The sequence below is a fragment of the Limanda limanda genome, chromosome 20 (genome assembly GCF_963576545.1).
Source record: "Limanda limanda chromosome 20, fLimLim1.1, whole genome shotgun sequence".
In the NCBI taxonomy this organism is placed as follows: Eukaryota; Metazoa; Chordata; class Actinopteri; order Pleuronectiformes; family Pleuronectidae; genus Limanda; species Limanda limanda.
In genome coordinates this window covers 17,972,267-17,989,363 of record NC_083655.1, presented here as the reverse complement: position 1 = coordinate 17,989,363, position 17,097 = coordinate 17,972,267, and the positions used below count along the sequence as shown (strand labels likewise).

Sequence of the window (17,097 nt, the reverse complement as noted above, 5' to 3'; positions counted from 1 at the left end):
TTTACATGTGTTGTGTTGATTTCCTGTAGGTTTTTTTTTTATTTGTAATTGTCTTTTGTGATTTGTCATTGCGTGTTGTAATTTGAGCATTGTTGTGTGATTGGTCTTTAGTGTTCTGTAATTTGTCGTTGTGTTTTTATAATTTGATCATTGTTTTGTAATTGGTCTTTTTTTTCTGTAATTTGTTTTTGTACTATTTTCTTTTGTGTTTTGGGATTTGTTGCATTTTGGGATTTGTTGTTGTGACTTGTAGGCTACATCAGTACAACAGTACACATAAGACACGTGGGACATAAACAGACATATGCTGAGTCAAAAGAGGTTTTTAAAATGAAGTGAATTAATCATTCATTAGTGTGAATGCTAAATCTGCCTTCACAATATTCTTGTTCTAATTATTTCATTGTCGAGTTCGATCCAAAGTGGCACCTCTCAGCTGCCGTAGTTCCGAACCTCGCGCATGCGCCTTGGAGCTTCTCCCTTCCAGTAATGGCGTCCTCCTATGCGGTGTGCAGGTTACATATGAGGGGACGGGGCAGCCTCGGGAAGTGTCTACAGAGACTCGACACGTTTCTCCACAGAAGTATCGGATCTGATGCTGTGGCTGCGCGGGCGGAGGCGGCTCGAAGGGACCGAAGTGGTCAGTACACGAAGCTGGTCTCCTCCGGGGTAGTCCTCGTACGCACACGCCTCCTGTGATGTGACTTTCATTCCAAACCCCATCCAGAAATCTAGTTTTCTGAGTTACAGTATCTGTCTTTCACAATGTGCAACTTGTTTGATAGCCAATGAAAACCTTGAGACATCTTGAAGGTCTCGGCAAACTTCGGTGTTGATTTTTTCCACCAAGGAGTCTGTCAGTCCTGTTAAATCTTCTCCAGAGTTTCTGTCATTCAAGATTTTACTTTATCAGAGGCTGTTATGTGGATGACACATATGCCGATTTGAAGCATTGCTTGTAAAAGTTCACAAGACTGAACGATGTCACACATGGAACTATTGTGTGTGAATTGTGACCTGTATTAGACTGATGACTGTGCCACACGCTGTAATTCTGTGTCTCTGTTTTCCTTAGAAGTTTGGTGTTAGATTTAGGGGCTGATGAAAATCGTAAATGTCGAAAGTATGGCAAAGTTGCTGTCTGTGAGTCAACAGCAGCTTGTACTAACCACACAGGGAGGAGAACAAGTATAGTAGCTGCATTCCATGTTAAATCATCAGACTTTTGTTTTCACTGTCACAGATATTAGACATTTCATGTTGATTTGGTTACATGAGAAATCTAGGGAACTGAAATATTAGGGGTCTCGGATCTTAATTAAGGGAAATATGAACTGACCAAGTTAAATTTATGTGGTGACATGGGTCATATCTACTTTAATATAGGTCACAGAGAATTTTTTTCTCATACGGTTATAAAGCACTTCTTACTCCATATTCATCTAAACAGCCTGCTATCCCGTACATAAAGAATAACTGCATTATTAATGATTATTGCAGAAAAAGGGGCCTATCGTATAATTGGAAATACTTCAATCTATTGGATGCTATGAGCCACTGGTTTTACAGCAAACAACGCTCGTCAGATCTGCTTTATTTATTAACCAGTCAACGCTAAGTGATGATTTGACAGTGAATGACCCAGTAAATAAAAGTCTCCATCAAAGGGAGAAATTAAGTTATTCATGGAGTTGTTGAATATTTTGCTCCTTGTCATTAGATGTGAAAGATGGATCCAAGTCGCTCTATGTCGTCCAGGCAGAGAGACAAGAACAAGCCGAGAGATCTGTTCTCATCAGCTGCCACTCCAGAACCAATGAGAAGAAGTTTCTCAAGGATTTATCCAAACATGGCGACATCAAGAAACACTTCTTCTATGAAAGCTACGTAAGTGACCAACCAAACCCACCTGAGTCTTTCCTAACATTTATGGTCCACACACAAAACCTTTTACAGCTATACTGGGATTTTTATATTCACTACTATTGCTGTTATTCTCCAGGGCGTGTATGCTGTGGTGGAGTTTTCCAGCCAGGAAAGTGTTGCCTCATTACTTGAAGGTGCCACCATCCCCGCTGTCAGCCATGAGTCCATGGTGCCTTTTAAATCCAGACTATTGTCACTGAGGAACCACAACTCTGTGGACTCATCAAACCAGCAGGCAGGACAACATAGACATCCACAAACCACCCCTCCCATCAGTGAGCTCATGCAGAGACTGTCCAGAGACGAGAGTGTAAGTGCAGTACCATACCCAGACTTACACTTAAGATTAAGGGACTAGTCCAGCAACTTGGATTTAATTAAGTATACGTGTGAAATCCATATAAATAGATCAATTAATCAGTAAAACACAAGATAATACCTCAAAGATGGTGTGAACCCTGGGCTTTCTGCTTATTTTCCCTCAGATAGACCATCAGATAACCCACCTGACAGAATCTTACCAACTAACGGAGGAGAACATCAGGCTGCGTTTCCTCGTCTGCTCTCTGCTCAATGACATCGCTGCCGCTTATTTCCCAGAATGCACCATAAAACCATTTGGCTCGTCGGTGAACGGCTTCGGAAAGCTGGGCTGTGACCTGGACATGTTTCTGGACCTGGATGGCATCAGTGGAAGGAACGTAAAGATGGTAATAATGGCATTTGGGGCGGTGTGTTAGTGTTGTGAGACTAAATTAGATATATTTCTGAGTGGATATGGTTAAATTTATTATTTTAGCAGAGCAAAATGATTTGAAGGTATCAAAAAAATGGAATGTGGATAAGATTTAATATTTCATGAAGAACTTGCAAAAGAAAATCAAATCATTGTCACTTAAGTTGTGGTCCTTAATCCCGGTTATTTCCTACTTGTTATTAAGGTGACACAAAAAAAGAAGGAGCGTTTCCCACAGCTATCCAATGCAGCAAAACACCAAGTTAGAGATGTCTTATGTTATTATAAGAAGAACTGCGGAACAAATTAGAATATGGCTCTCTAACACAGTTTAAATAGTTAGTGGGAAACACTGAGAAGAGAGTTTATTATCTTGAAAACTTCTTGTGAAGAAGAAATAGGTGCATGGTCAAATGCTTGATATAACAAGTTCAATACAAAAGCCCAATTCATATGGTAGAAGTAATTCAAAGGGCTTCACATGTAATTACAGGATAAATACCCTTACAAAATCCAGGATTAAGTCAAGAATCTTGATAAAAAGAATTAAGTATAACACGGTTCGATGTGTGCTCGTAGGCTGTGCCACAGTATATATGCATAAAAAAAAAAGAAGCTGTGTCTCCTGTATTTTAATAAGCACAGTGTTGAAAGGAGCAGCTGGGTATTTAAGGGCTCGTGCAGGAATATGTGGATTTTAAAGTTGAGTTAAATTGGCCGGACCTGAGACATTTAAAGTTTCATAAACCAATAAACAGGCCTTAGATCAATTCTACAAGCAGCAGGGAGCCAGTGTAATGAGGCCAGAACCTGTGTGATGTCTGTTTTTTTCCTTCTTAGCAGAGTTCAGAATCAGTAGGAACCTATTGATTGACGAGTAGCAGGACCTGTTAAAGGGTATTGCAAAAACTGAGTCGACTTGTTGAATGAACAAGACATTTTTTTACATTATCATCTGCAGCGTCAATACATATGTATGTTTGAATATACGCTGACATGCAGTTCATATCATTGTATATAGATTCAATAAATGGTAAACAGTATAATGTAGGTGTGAGCAGATAAAGATGGAAGCTGCTGTATAATACGCAATGAAAGAACCACATATAAAATGTTTGTGTACTACTTATCAATGCTGCAGAGAGGAGTTGAAGTGAATAATTACCACAATAATACACTCTGTAGCCTGAAAAACATGCAAGTGATAGTCAGGGATTGTCATCATATTGCATCTGACTCTTTGTAGTTGAGTGTTTTATCATCTCATGTGGAGCAGAAACAGTTAATCATTTACTCAGTGTTCAGTTTCTCAGGCACTCCGAAAGACACTGAATCAACACATTGCTCCTGATGGTCAGGCCAGCGCCTTGATAATATTTACTTACAATATCAATAGCCATAACAATAAAAAATCATGATTAAAATAGTGCTTTTCTTAACCATATTACAAAGAAAACCAGACAATGCAGTTGACTAAAAGGACAAAGGCCACATAAGGTATAAAGCGATAAAAATGACCAAAACAAATAAACACAGTATGCAAATCATTAAAGTAAAGGCATATCAAACATCCTAGATTCTTTTAAAAAGAGGAAGGTTTTGTGATCAGTTTTCTGAGATGTATTTTTCGGAGCTAGGATGTTTAACACCTTGATGTCTTTAAGCAATCTGCAATCTTACATTTATTTGTGCATTGGTGTGAAACCAGGTAAAAAGAAGGGAGTGATCAAGCGACATTCAATATCTCTAAACTCTCTCTTTTTAGCCCAAATCCGGTCTATTCCTGGAGTATCAGATGAAGAGGGCCAGCTCGGAGCGGGCTGTCACACAGAGCATCCTCTCCGTCATCGGGGAGTGTGTGGACCAGTTTGGGCCGGGATGTGTCGGGGTGCAGAAGATTCTCAACGCCAGGTGCCCCCTGGTCCGTTTCGCCCACCAGCCCTCTGGCTTTCAGTGCGACCTTACAGCCAACAACAGGTATTCCCCCTGAACAGACAAATTAAGACTGAATCCCCTCATCACCACATCGACACAGAATGAAAGATTTGTTTACGTGGCTCTGGTGTTGCAAGGTTTTAGTAACCAACAGGTCAGTTTCATGCAGCTGAACAGTCCCGAGTCGAAATGTCAATTAGAGTTGGTCATAGGTCTCCTGCTTCACAGAAGATACTTTTGCTTTGTCCTGAATTTTGTTTTGGTGTTTCTAATGCCCCAAACAGAAACCCAGCTCTGCATGGCTGCATGCTCGCTACAGCGAAACTGAACAGGAAGGGACACGGGGGCTTGTTGCGTTTCACTTCCGCTACACGCACACACCTGCTAACGTACAGAAAACCACCGCAGTTTCTCTGAAGCACAGCACTTTCCTGTTTGTGGTGTGTGTGTGTGAGAGAGAGGAAGGAAACTAGCAGCAGCTGTGACGGGGTCAGTGACTAACAAACTGAACGCTGCTCTCTAGTGGTGGTTTTGCTGTGACGTTAGTTTCACTGACCCTTGATATTTTGATATTCTGCATCTCGAAGTTTCTCTGTTGCAACACAGATGTGCATTTCATATTTCAACTCTCTCATTCAGTCAGGTCAGACTGTGCTGATATTATTCAAATCTATTGAAAGCTTTAATCACAGGTCTCACCGAGTGTTTAATAACAGTGTTAACAACAGGCCTTCAACTGATAGATGTAAAATCATTTTACTGGCCCTTCTTTAAATGAGATATTTTCATATTTATTTCCTCAAACTGTGGAATTTTCTACATATTATAATCAGACAGACAAAATTCTTCGTGTCGTTGAAATCTCCTCTTATAACCTTTTTATCTGAAGGTTTTTATGAATGTTTTCATGTTGTAACTTTTATTCCCTGTATAAAGAAGTGATTACCTTTCTCTTGTTATTGTTCTTTTAATTCCCATTTTTTGTTGATGTTAAGCACTTCGGAATTTTAAGAAAAGTACTAGTACTAAAGTTTATCATTATTGTTTTTATTGTTTTAATATTTGTAGAGAGGTTGAGTGGCAGCATATCCAACAGTTAGTATTGGTTACTGCTTTCCACAAGCTCTGGCTGTCGAATAAATAGTTGTCTACTTATTAAAGTCCAGTTGGTTACTTGGTTAATTAAGTGCCCTGCAATAGCAATTCTTTGTTTGACTTATATAATTGGTCATATTTGAGCAACAATGAATTCTCAGTCCAATCGTTCATCCCAAATGCAGAACATAAAAATGCAGAATGTTATATCATGCTGCAGAGTGAAGTTTACCATTTATTAAGGCCTGCACCTGTGTGTTTGGTCCAAACAAGCTCATATTTCCATTAAAACATGCAGCACAAGTTGTCAGCAGGAGCAGTAATCGTATTTGTTGTCCACAGGGTGGCGATGAAAAGCACAGAGCTGCTCTACCTATACGGAGAGCTGGACCCGCGGGTGCGCGGCCTTGTGTTCACCATCCGCTGCTGGGCCAGAACTCATGGTGTAACCAGCAGCATCCCCGGCGCCTGGATCACCAACTTCTCCCTCACCGTCATGGTGGTGTTCTTCCTGCAGAGGAGGAACCCTCCAATCATCCCCACACTGGACCAACTCAGAGAACTTGCAGGTATTGCCCAGCAACACCTGTCCATTTTGTTCTTGTACCAAATTAATGCTGTTCTGCATCTTTAAAAGATGCACAGTGGAGGTCTGTTGCCACAAGGTTCCAGACACCACACAGCGTGCACCAACGTGTTCCATCATCAGTAAACTAAACTAGAAGGGCACTCAGTAGAGAGCATGCCGCCGTTATGGCCAAACAGTCAACAATGAAACTAGATTTAAATTCACTAGATGCAGATTTCCATCTGAGTCTGCAGCACATTGCACAGAATAAACACACTCACTAAAATATCTGTCCACTTTTTTTTCATCCATGAATTAAAAACTTAATTAAAAACACCCACTGGCTTGCAGTGAATCTCCTGCTGGGTTCTCTCATGGGCCCCTTCCGTTATCACTAGGGGGCTGGCAGGAGAATCTCTGGAGATTTCTCTTTTTTTTTTGTGACCCCTAAAAAGGAAGCTGTCACAACTCTATCATTTATGAGAGGTTTAACCCGAAAAGTGAGATGTTTCTAGGTTTTAAAACCTAGCATGGAAAGAATTAAACAATTTGGTGCAGCAGAATCTTTATTCTCAGTGTTCCTATCCTGTCAAGCATCTCAGGATCAATCCTCAGCTCCCTCTTTCTGCTCTTGGTGGGTTGGGAACCAGAGTAGGTCTGGTTTGAGATACAGGCTGATTCTACAGGACTTACTCGATGCGTCTTTAACCTCTCAATGACAAAATACAACAGCAGCATGTCAATTACAGGTGTGACTGTGCAGCACAAAGTCAGAAACATGTCCTTCATCTGTAGCTGCAGAGCGACTGCAGTAACCTTATTTACTTCTGCCTGCAATCCCGGTGTTGTTTTTTTATTATTTTGACCCCGTTAGTGATTAAAGGCCCTGTATTAGCATGAGCATGTGTACATCTGTAATGAACAGGGAGTCCTGCGTCCTGTGATGATTTAACAACCAACACACACAGTGGGTCTGCGAGTCCACTGCAGCTCCTCCATCACTCTCTCCTCCTCTCCGTCACCTTGGCCGCCTGATAATTGCCTTCCAAAAGCAATCGACCCTCCACCTCCTCCCCCCAGCTACCTCCCCCTCCACCCCCCATCACCTCCTCCCCCTCCTCGTGCTCCCCGTTTAGCGCAGACTCTATCACAGAGAGTGCTTACTGGACAATAAAAGACCCATCGCTCTGGGAAGGTGGATGACCCCACCTCCTCCGGACACACACACACGTGTAAGCGCACAGGCAGCTATTTAGTGGTGTAGTGCGTACACTACACACAGACACAGACACAGACACAGACACAGACAGACAGACACACACACACACACACACACACACACACACACACACACACACACACACACACACACACACACACCATTATTGTGGTGAAGGAGATCGGTAACAAGGGCACGGCTGGTGACGTAAAGCAGCTAAACAGTGCATGATCCATGTTCTCTGCTTTTGTTGATACACACACCTCTACATGCACCTGTTCTCTCTCTCTCTCTTTCTCTCCTGTCCTCTGTGTCTATGTGTCAGCCCCACGCCACCATCCCTCAGTGTCTTGTTTATGGCCATAGGCGTGTAAAGGCAGCCATTTAACTCGTGCGCCCGCTCTCTCCCCACAAGGTCCCGCAGACAAGAGCGTGATTGAAGGTAACGACTGCACGTTTGTCAGCGACTTCAGCAAGATCCCGCTCCACAGCAACACGGCAACACTAGGTGAGCACGGGAGCGTGGAACCAGGGCTGTGGGACCACAACTCACTTTAATGGATAACAACATTTCTGTCCGCAACCCCTCGTGCTAACATGACTTCTCACTTTTTTTTTGTTTCAGAGCAGCTCCTTTGTGAGTTCTTTGACTTCTACGCCAGCTTTCCATTCAGCAAGATGTCCATAAATATCAGAAAGGTAGATATTTTTCAATTTTATATCGTCAAATGTAACCACAGAGAATATCCAATGATGACAATTAATGCTGTCATTCAATTGTTAAACTAATATTATAGGTAAGTTGAAAAAAGCTCTTTGCAGAAAAGCTAATTTTTATGTTAAATCGGATTAATTGTCTAATGTTAGTTTCTCTTAAAGTAAATGCACAAGACACTTTTATGCAGCTGTCACTAAGGAAATCTTGCCTGATCAGATCTAATCTCTTTGAAGCGGTTCCAACACGACTCAGGTTTAAATTGAATAATCCGTTTAGATTAAGATCAGATATATCGATCAATGTAAATAGGCTGCAGGGGCTCAAGGTTAAACTAACACAGAGAAAAACAATGAAACAAACCTAGGTTTCATTTTTGAATCAGTACTGTACTAAATTTGTAACTTACTCACAATCTTTTTTGTACCATAACATGTGTTAAATACAGGAAACACTGAGCTCATGCTGCAGGAAGAAAAAGGAAAAACATATTGTGCAACTACAACAATAACCCGACCAACACCCCTGACCATAGTTTCCAATTTTTTCCATTCCAGCTTCAGTAATGAAAAAAATATATATAGAATGTGAAAAAATGGAATTAAACAAGATAAACGAGATATCTTAAAATCATGTCACTTACTGTTTGTGCACCATCTGACAATTAGCAGGGTTTCCAGAGGGTCTTAAATGTTTTCTTTTAAGTCAACATTTTCATATTCACAATTTTAGGCCTTAAAAAGTCTTAATTGGTTAAAATATCACATAGTAGGTCTTACATTTTTGTAGGTATGCCTTTATTATGTACTCTGTTGTAGTTTTTCAAGCAAACAGATATTAGCATTGTGTAATAAAACGACAAACGAAACCAACCTGTACCTGAGAACAGATCATCCTCAAACACCCTTGTCAGAATTTATCTCAGTACACTCGACTCGGCTGTGGGAAGGACTATGGATCCGTACCACACTGTCTCAGTTTGAGAGATAACGTGGCGTTCCTTGGGTTAAGTTCTACGAGGCTACTTCACTTATCTTATGAGGAAGTGTAAGTAATTGTGTGAATCTGATCATTCACTCTATTAAATTGAACTACAAAAAACTACACCAACTACCAATGTGCACAGAGGAGAGAACCCGTCAAAGAGAAGGAGGCAAACTAGAGCTAATTTGTTATATAAAGGAAATTTTTATTGTGAGACCAGTGGCAAAGTAAATATAGAGATCCATCACTGTTGAGGACAGAAAACAGCCTTTTTCCTTCATACAATAAACCTCACTGGTTTATCTCACATACCAGCAGCCTGATGCAAGAGGAGTGTCTCTTTCTTTAAACATTAAGTCACATCTACATAAAGCCATCGGAGATAATAACTTGACCAAAAGCCATCACTTTAACAACATGTTATGCTGCATGTGCCATGTCTGGAAATATCTGCTTTGCAATAGGGCTCCGGCTGCTGTTCATCCTCACAATTTAAACTAGATGGATACATTTACTGGGCTCATCTATTAAGCTGTTTATATTATCTCATTGCAAATGTGTTTGTATTGCATTATACTGTGGTAATTATGTGAAAGTGCTTTTTGGACTCACCCCAGTGTATTTCGAGCCAGAAGTAAAAATAAATGTCAGTGCAGGAGTATAGTAGTAACGGTTTAATTGAGATCATTTAGAATCAGCGTCACCAGAGTTTTATAGTCAACTGCGCTGACATGGAGGTTATTTTTATGTTGTGAAGATTCCACTCACTAAATTACCTGGTCACACTTCTTAAAACCAAAGAAGAAGAAGACTTGTTTGAGAATCTTTTATATTTGTTATAAAAAGGGTCATCACTGATATCTGCATCAGCCACCTCATCAATCCCTTATCAACCAGCTTCTGCTCATAAAATAGGCCATCCTACACTTGTGCCATTTTTGTACTTGTCATTGAATACATTTCATTTTATATTCGTACCACTGCCATAAATGAAAAGACACTCATAGAGAACTTCAGCACTAAACGAAAGCTTGTTCATCCCTTTTTCAACTTTCCCTCCCAGTGTCAGAGCCGAGCTTTGACAGGGAAATCTGCTGGTAATGAAGGCTTGTGTTCGGGTGGCTTGTGTCTTCCCCCACAGTCGGATGACAGCTGGCCCGGGGCCCGTGAGATAAGATCCCAATTAGAAGCTCCATCATGCTTAGTGTAAACAAATGCATATGTGTTTGTTCTATTTAAACCCATATTTATTCGGATGCTGCCTGTCTGCATCTGTGTAATGCTTCTTTCAGGCAGCGAGAGAGCATCCAGGGTTCAACTATGAGTTTTCTAAATAAAATGCTGAGACAAGGTCAAAGTAAATGGGCCAGAAATCTGTTTCCAAGTCTTGTTGCATCTCAAAGTTATATCAGGGGGTGTATTCAGGCTTAATTTATCGTCTATAGCCATATGGGATAGTTCATTAACCTATGTTTAGAAATTTGTATCATTGAATAATAGGCTTCTTATCACCTATTCCATTTCCCTGAAGTAATTTACTTGATAAATAGTTTTTTTGTGCTTTGGATGCAGTATATGAGTTGTGGGGGACATTGCCAGTGCCTGTACTTTAATGAATTGATGTGGGTGGGAAAGGGAGACCCTGCAGCCTAATATATGAGACTAATATCAAGTTTGACACAGCAGAGGAAGCGTGCAGGTAGACAGTGGCCGTGACCAATGCCTATAGGCTTTCACCAGCGGAGTAACAGCCATAAATCTGCTTTACGGTGCCACAATTCTCCGGTTCGCTCCACTCCTGTGACTGATGGTTTTATGTTGCCATCCTCTGTCCCTCCTGACCCCACCCCCAACTCTGTGGCTCTATTTCTTCAGCTCCATTACTGTCAGGCTCTAGGCAGGGATACAGCACGATGCAAAGTGCCATGGAAGGTTCTTGACTTTTCTCTGACTCACATATTGATGGTTCATTTGACGGCGGCAACTGCTCAACACAAGCAGGGACCATATCTGCTCCAGCCGCATGTTCAGTGTGTTGAGCAGGTTTTCATATCAGCCAAGCTCAGTCTTGCCATATTCGTTGCCCCTCTCAAGTTCATCTCGTTTTTCAGGACTCTAGTCAAAACTTCTTCCAGAACCATGTCTGTAGCACTCCCTCTGCCAACGTGAGAGGAGAGGATGCCCCAGATACAGCAGGGAAGAGCTAAAACCATGACCAACTAGATAGATGGAGCGTAACATACAGCACACAGGCCTGCGCTCATGGCTGCTGCTGCTGCTGCTGCTCACAGATGTGCTTCAACCTGCCAACATTTTCCCTCTTCTCACTCTCCAGGGTAAGGAGCAGAACAAGCCAGAGGTGACGCCGCTGCACATCCAGAACCCGTTCGAAACCTCCCTGAACGTCAGCAAGAACGTCAACAACTCCCAACTAGACCGCTTCGTGGCTTTGTGTCAGGAGAGCTCCTGGCTGCTCCAGCAGAGGGAGAACAACACACCCAGACGTCCCACTGGGGGCAACACTCCGGGACCTTGGGGACTGGTGCAACTCCTCATGCCCTTACAGGTCGCGGGGGTCAAAGGTCGCAAGGGAAAGAGACGAGAGGCGGCCAGTGACAGGATTAAGAGCTTGTTAGAATCCTTAAAGAATAAAAATTAGACTCCATGAGAATCGCAGAAACGAGCTCCATCTTCTCATCGTTCCTTCATCCAGTGCCCCCGTTTTCCTCTGATGTCAGCAGGAGCATCCTCTGCAGTGCTTATATGTGCTGGTCTGTAGTTCCCAACATGAACACTGGAGGGTGCTGCTAAGGCTGGTATAATGTGGTGGACCTCGAATCAGGGAGTGGTTACTGTATTCTACTTTGGACTTAACCTACTCTGTTGTAATCAAGACAATACTGAGGAAAGTGATGCAAGAACGACCTGATGCTAATGCAGGAGACTGTAGATTCACATGATATTTTCAATGAAAGTGTGTAACAGACGCTGATTGACAACAGCACCTGTTTACACTTGACATCACTGTGTGTTCTGTTTTGTTGATGTTAATATATAGAAGTAAATAATGAGGCTTTTATGCCAAACTGAAAACACTGTGTTTGGTTATTACGGGCCCTCAAAACTGACAAAAAAACATTTAAGGTATGATAAATGAAAAACTAAACTCAAACCATCAGTTAAATTTATTACAAACAATAAATCAGTTAAATAGTAGAATCATAAACACGCAGGAACATTGACTTGACTTGTGTTTTTCTGTCATGACAGTTCGCTGTTGCTTTCAGGCAGTTTGCTGAAAAATGCTGGTACTCAACATATTTAGCTTCCAGGGTTTTTCATGCAAGTTTGCTGGCCTCAGTCATCTCATAAAAATGAAGGATTACAGCTGAGTTCCGACCAAAACAAGAGGAAAAGAAAAAAGAAAGGGTTGAGTAAAATGAGCTGCTGACGAATAAATAGAGGAATTAAATTAAGTGAATGGGAGTATGTGAAAACAAGATTCCAGTTTTAGACTTGTTTTCACACTCGATTACAATAATTGAGTCACTAATTATCCCTCAAAATTTTTTAACAATTATTGGTGTTGTGAATTAATCTATTGAGTTGTATTTTTAACTTGTATAGTTTAATTACTTTGGTGTCTCTAAGTTTAATCACTATTAAACAAATGATGATTAAAGAAGGAACAAAGAATGTTAAAAAACTTCTCAGATGTCACATCTGGATTTCAGTTTTTAGCAGCAAATGATCCAGACAGTGACAGAATGGTGCTCGTGTATGTTCTATTTAAATCAGAGTAGACACCCCGTCGACCACGGTCGCCTCGTCCGCTGGTCCCACTGTCGGCCAGCTCTGTGGTGAGGTCTGCAGAACGGATCGACCTCTCTGAAAACCCACTGGCTGATGCGTCATGTTAAATATGAGACACGCTAATTTAACTTCTTCTAGACAGAGTGAAGCCCTTTAATTCACTTACCGGAGAAACAATGCTTGTGTTCACTAATCACATCCCTCAATGTGATGTGGTCCAGGCTGTAGTTAAAGGGATAGTTCACTAAAACATTTAAATTCACTCATCTACTGCCGATGGAGGGGTCGGTGAAGGGTTTCAGTCCACAGAACACTTTAGGAGTCTCAGTAGTAAACAGTGTTGCAGCCAATCCCAAACTCTCGTCCAATGGCATGTGCGGGCTACGCGTTAGCCTCAATACTTCCGGTAGTGGACTTACGCTTAAGACACAGTCTATATGTCCTCGTTTCGAGTCGAATTTGAATGTTGGGGTTTCCGGACTCTTGGATGACACCACATGAGCTATATTGGGCCATGTTATGGTTTTTTTTCTGTTATTCTGTTACATTTGTGACTCTGAAAATGATGAGTGAAATTTCATTTTTTGGTGAACTATCCCTTTAAGGTCATTGAAATCCTCTGTTTTTTTCAAAGTTATGCAATGGCAGCATATCTATATGTGAGATGGAGGGATAAGGAAAGACCTAAGGGTGCCTGTGTTAAGAATGCTCCTGCAGGTCCATATCTCCTGAGTGTGTCTGAGTGTGTTTGTGTATGTGTGCTTCAGGCCCATGGGACGGTGTTCCAGGAGAAGGGAGTGTGCAGCCCACAGCTGTTTTCCAGCTTATTGCTATGGGAGGTCGGAGGAGGAGGAGGAGAGAATGGACTTTAAACTGCCTCCCCCCCCGCGTCCGAACAAAAGTCCGCCCTTTGCCACAGGGCCGCGGCGCATAGGGGAGGAAAGGAGTGAGAGCCCATCACTGCCACACCCATACTCCCCCCTCTGGCTTTGAACTTCAGTCACTGTCCCTGCCTCCACATCTCTCGCTTGGGTTTCTCTTTCAAATCCATTGGCCCATGGGACTGCGCCTCTATCTCAGGCATCTCTTCCCCGCTCTCCCTCTCCGAGTGGCAGTGCTCTGTGAAGTTTGCAGAGTTTGTTTGTTTCTGCGAGTGACTCCCTGGCTGATGGTTCCTGCCCTGGTGGCGCGACAAAGCTGTTATGAAATGTGGTGGTTGGAGAAGCTCTGGGTGGGGGGGGGGTGGGGGGGGGGAATCAGGGCCTTGTGGGGAATGGGATGAAAGGGGAGTGCTGGGTGTCGCAGGGTTCATTTGAAGGAACTCGATGTCAGCACTGTGCATCGTCTGATTTGTATTTGCCGGGGTTTAGAATGTGCTGCACCGTTTTTGAACTTTACAGGCAGTTTATGGGGCAATTACGAGGATAGATAGAAACCACAGGCCCTTCCCAGAAGGTTGCCACAAGTCAGTGTCAAGGTTAATCAAATTTCTTTTCCTGCTCATCCCAACCGCTGCTAAGTCAAGGTTTTATGCGATAGTCTTGCAGTTATAGAGCACTTAAAACTGCATAGGAACCAAGGTTAAGTTTGGGAAGCCTGCCCAGCAGTGACCTTCCTCCAGGGGTCTTGCAGGCGGCACACAGTGGGCTCTGATTTATTAGGAAAAGTCCAAGATGAATTGGCCCGCTTGCAGGAAGTCCAAGGGTTCAGCGGTTCAGCGGTGCTATGACCAGAGTTTATGTTGCTGCCCTTTTTCTTGGCTGCTAATGCATCTTCAGAGCCTGCAAAAATGTAAAATAGGTGGCCTCAGGGCTTGAATAACACGGGAGGGATTTCAGGAAAAATAGTGAGGGAGGGGGGGAAAGTGGGAAAAACAAGACATGGATCTTGGCGTGTATTTGAGGCTGAAAGGTTAAAATCCTTGAGCAGCTTCATGCACGGTTGCTGTTTTCGCCCCTGGTGTTTGATGTGGAGGCGTTTATCAGCTGGAGCACTTTCACAAGTTAGTTAATCGAGCAGCACAATCGCCACGCCAATCCTTCCACTTGCCTCCACCGGCTCCACAAAGACCTGCGAGCCGTGTGGAGAAAGTAATCTCCCAAAGCACTTCCCCTCGCAGTTCCACGAATTGTCCCCGCGACATTGTGAGAAGTCCTTACGCCCGTTTCCGTGGTTGAGGGACAAGCGTCCTTGCGGCCCCTCGTGGACTCTAACTCCACTGGTTTCTCCCAGGCTTCCCAGTCATCAACAACTACCCAGTTGGCCTCACACTGGACGTGGTGGGAGCCCGGGGAGGCCAGGGAGCGTTGGAATGCACTTGCTGCACACCGAGGCCCCTGAGGTTATCACTGTGTGTATCTGTGGCTGCAGGCTTTCTGCTGTGTGTCTGCAGAGGTGTGAAAAGGCTGGAAAATGCGGCTATTGAAAGCTGCAATCAAGTGACCCCGGTGAAAATGCTTCACCCTGTGTACAGTGTCTCCGCACCCCCCACTCCCCCCCAGACACAATGGAAATCATGAGGTAAACTTGTTGCCGGCCAACTCGGCAAAAAGAGCGCGATGTGTTTACGGTGCATGGGAATGCCCGGGACTTACTGTACCCACCAACAACACCATTGTTTCAGCGTGGGATGCATGGGTGGTTAATTGGTGCCTGGCACAGAAGATGCTGGCGCCCGACACATCGGAGTGTGCGCAGCCTCGGCGGTTGGGGTAGTCTTTCTCTCGCTGGACAGTATTGTGGCTGCATCCATTCAGCTCCGGCCAGATCAGGCCCCTGATGAGACAGAGGCCGCATGCTGCGATGGAAGGTGAGCTGTCACATGGGTACACACACCACATATACGCAAGCTCACTGTATCCCTGCCTTCATACCGTGGCTGTGTATCCATAGAAACACACCCCGCATGTGTGATGCCATGACCCACATATACATGTGACACTTGAAGTCCCTGGAGCTTTAGGTGCGCCATTTATACCCCCGCATGCCCTTAGATGTTTGTTTTCAAAGCTGCCGTTGTGCCAGGAAGAGGATGAAACTGATGTGATGAGCAGTGTTTACGGGCATCGACAATTCAGCTCTTGACTGAATGTAATCACAGTGACGCTTTATTGCACTGGTTTTTAATTTCATTTTAATTTCCAAGGAAGAGTCCTAGAAAGAAGTAATTTGTTAGTCCCGACAGGGGAAAAAGGAATATAATATAAAGCGTCCTATATAATTGAACTGTGGGCTGGCCTGTGGACACATTTCTTACTTTTTCCTTTTCAGTCGACTGATGAGAATACCGGCTGTGGCAACATGATAGGAACAAAAATGATCTGTTGACACTTAAGATGAATATATTGAATAGTATAACTTACAGTACAGCAAAGTTTGAAATGTGAACCAAAATATAGTGATTCACTGACTTTGTACATATCAGATCCAGAGCAGATTTTTTGAAGATGAAGTGTGATTTGTATATATCCATGTATTCAAAGATCACTTTTGTTGAGGACTATACAGAAGTTTCAAATTATATTGTTCTTTCGAGAAAGCTCCACAAGAAATTACTGGAAACTATCTGTAAATTTTGGAGAAATTTGATACTGCAAAAAGTATTAGCTCAATTACATTTGTAGTGAAATTTACATGTGTTGTTAAATCAAGCACGAGTGAGCATCACAACTTGATTATCAAAGTATTAGTTAATAGTATCAGGTAAATATCAAACATGTTTGGTAAGATCTTTAATGGTAGTGATAGTAGAAGTCAAAAGTTTATGGGAAAATGTCCTTTCCTTGTAAGCTTATTTCATTTCAATTTTATATGTATAGTGACAAATCACAACATAGATTATTCCAAGGCACCTTGTAAATTAAGGTCAGGACCTGACAAAATATAGTGAAACACATCGATTCCCACAATGAGCACTTGACGATGGGGAGAAAAAAAATCCCCTTTAACAGAATAAAACCTTTAGCAGAACCAGACTCAATGGTTTTATTCTCGTATTTTCCTCAAAATCAAAGCTACTTTTATGATATTTTGAGTTTTTCCCTGTAACTTTTCTTCCCTGACTTTTGCAGAGGAAAGTCATTTGTGCACAAGATTAAAAAATATCT

The 17,097-nt window shown here is 42.5% G+C and overlaps 1 protein-coding gene across 1 annotated transcript; it reads left to right on the top strand.

Annotated features, from left to right (window-relative positions):
* Positions 1-489: 489 nt before the first annotated feature.
* Positions 490-12,274, top strand: mtpap (mitochondrial poly(A) polymerase). Its single transcript, XM_061094026.1, has 9 exons — positions 490-640; positions 1,721-1,887; positions 2,003-2,236; positions 2,412-2,636; positions 4,428-4,639; positions 6,035-6,261; positions 7,895-7,987; positions 8,105-8,178; positions 11,514-12,274. Exons 1-9 carry the CDS (start codon positions 490-492, stop codon positions 11,835-11,837), a joined length of 1,707 nt encoding a protein of 568 aa, XP_060950009.1. The 3' UTR covers positions 11,838-12,274.
* Positions 12,275-17,097: the final 4,823 nt, after the last annotated feature.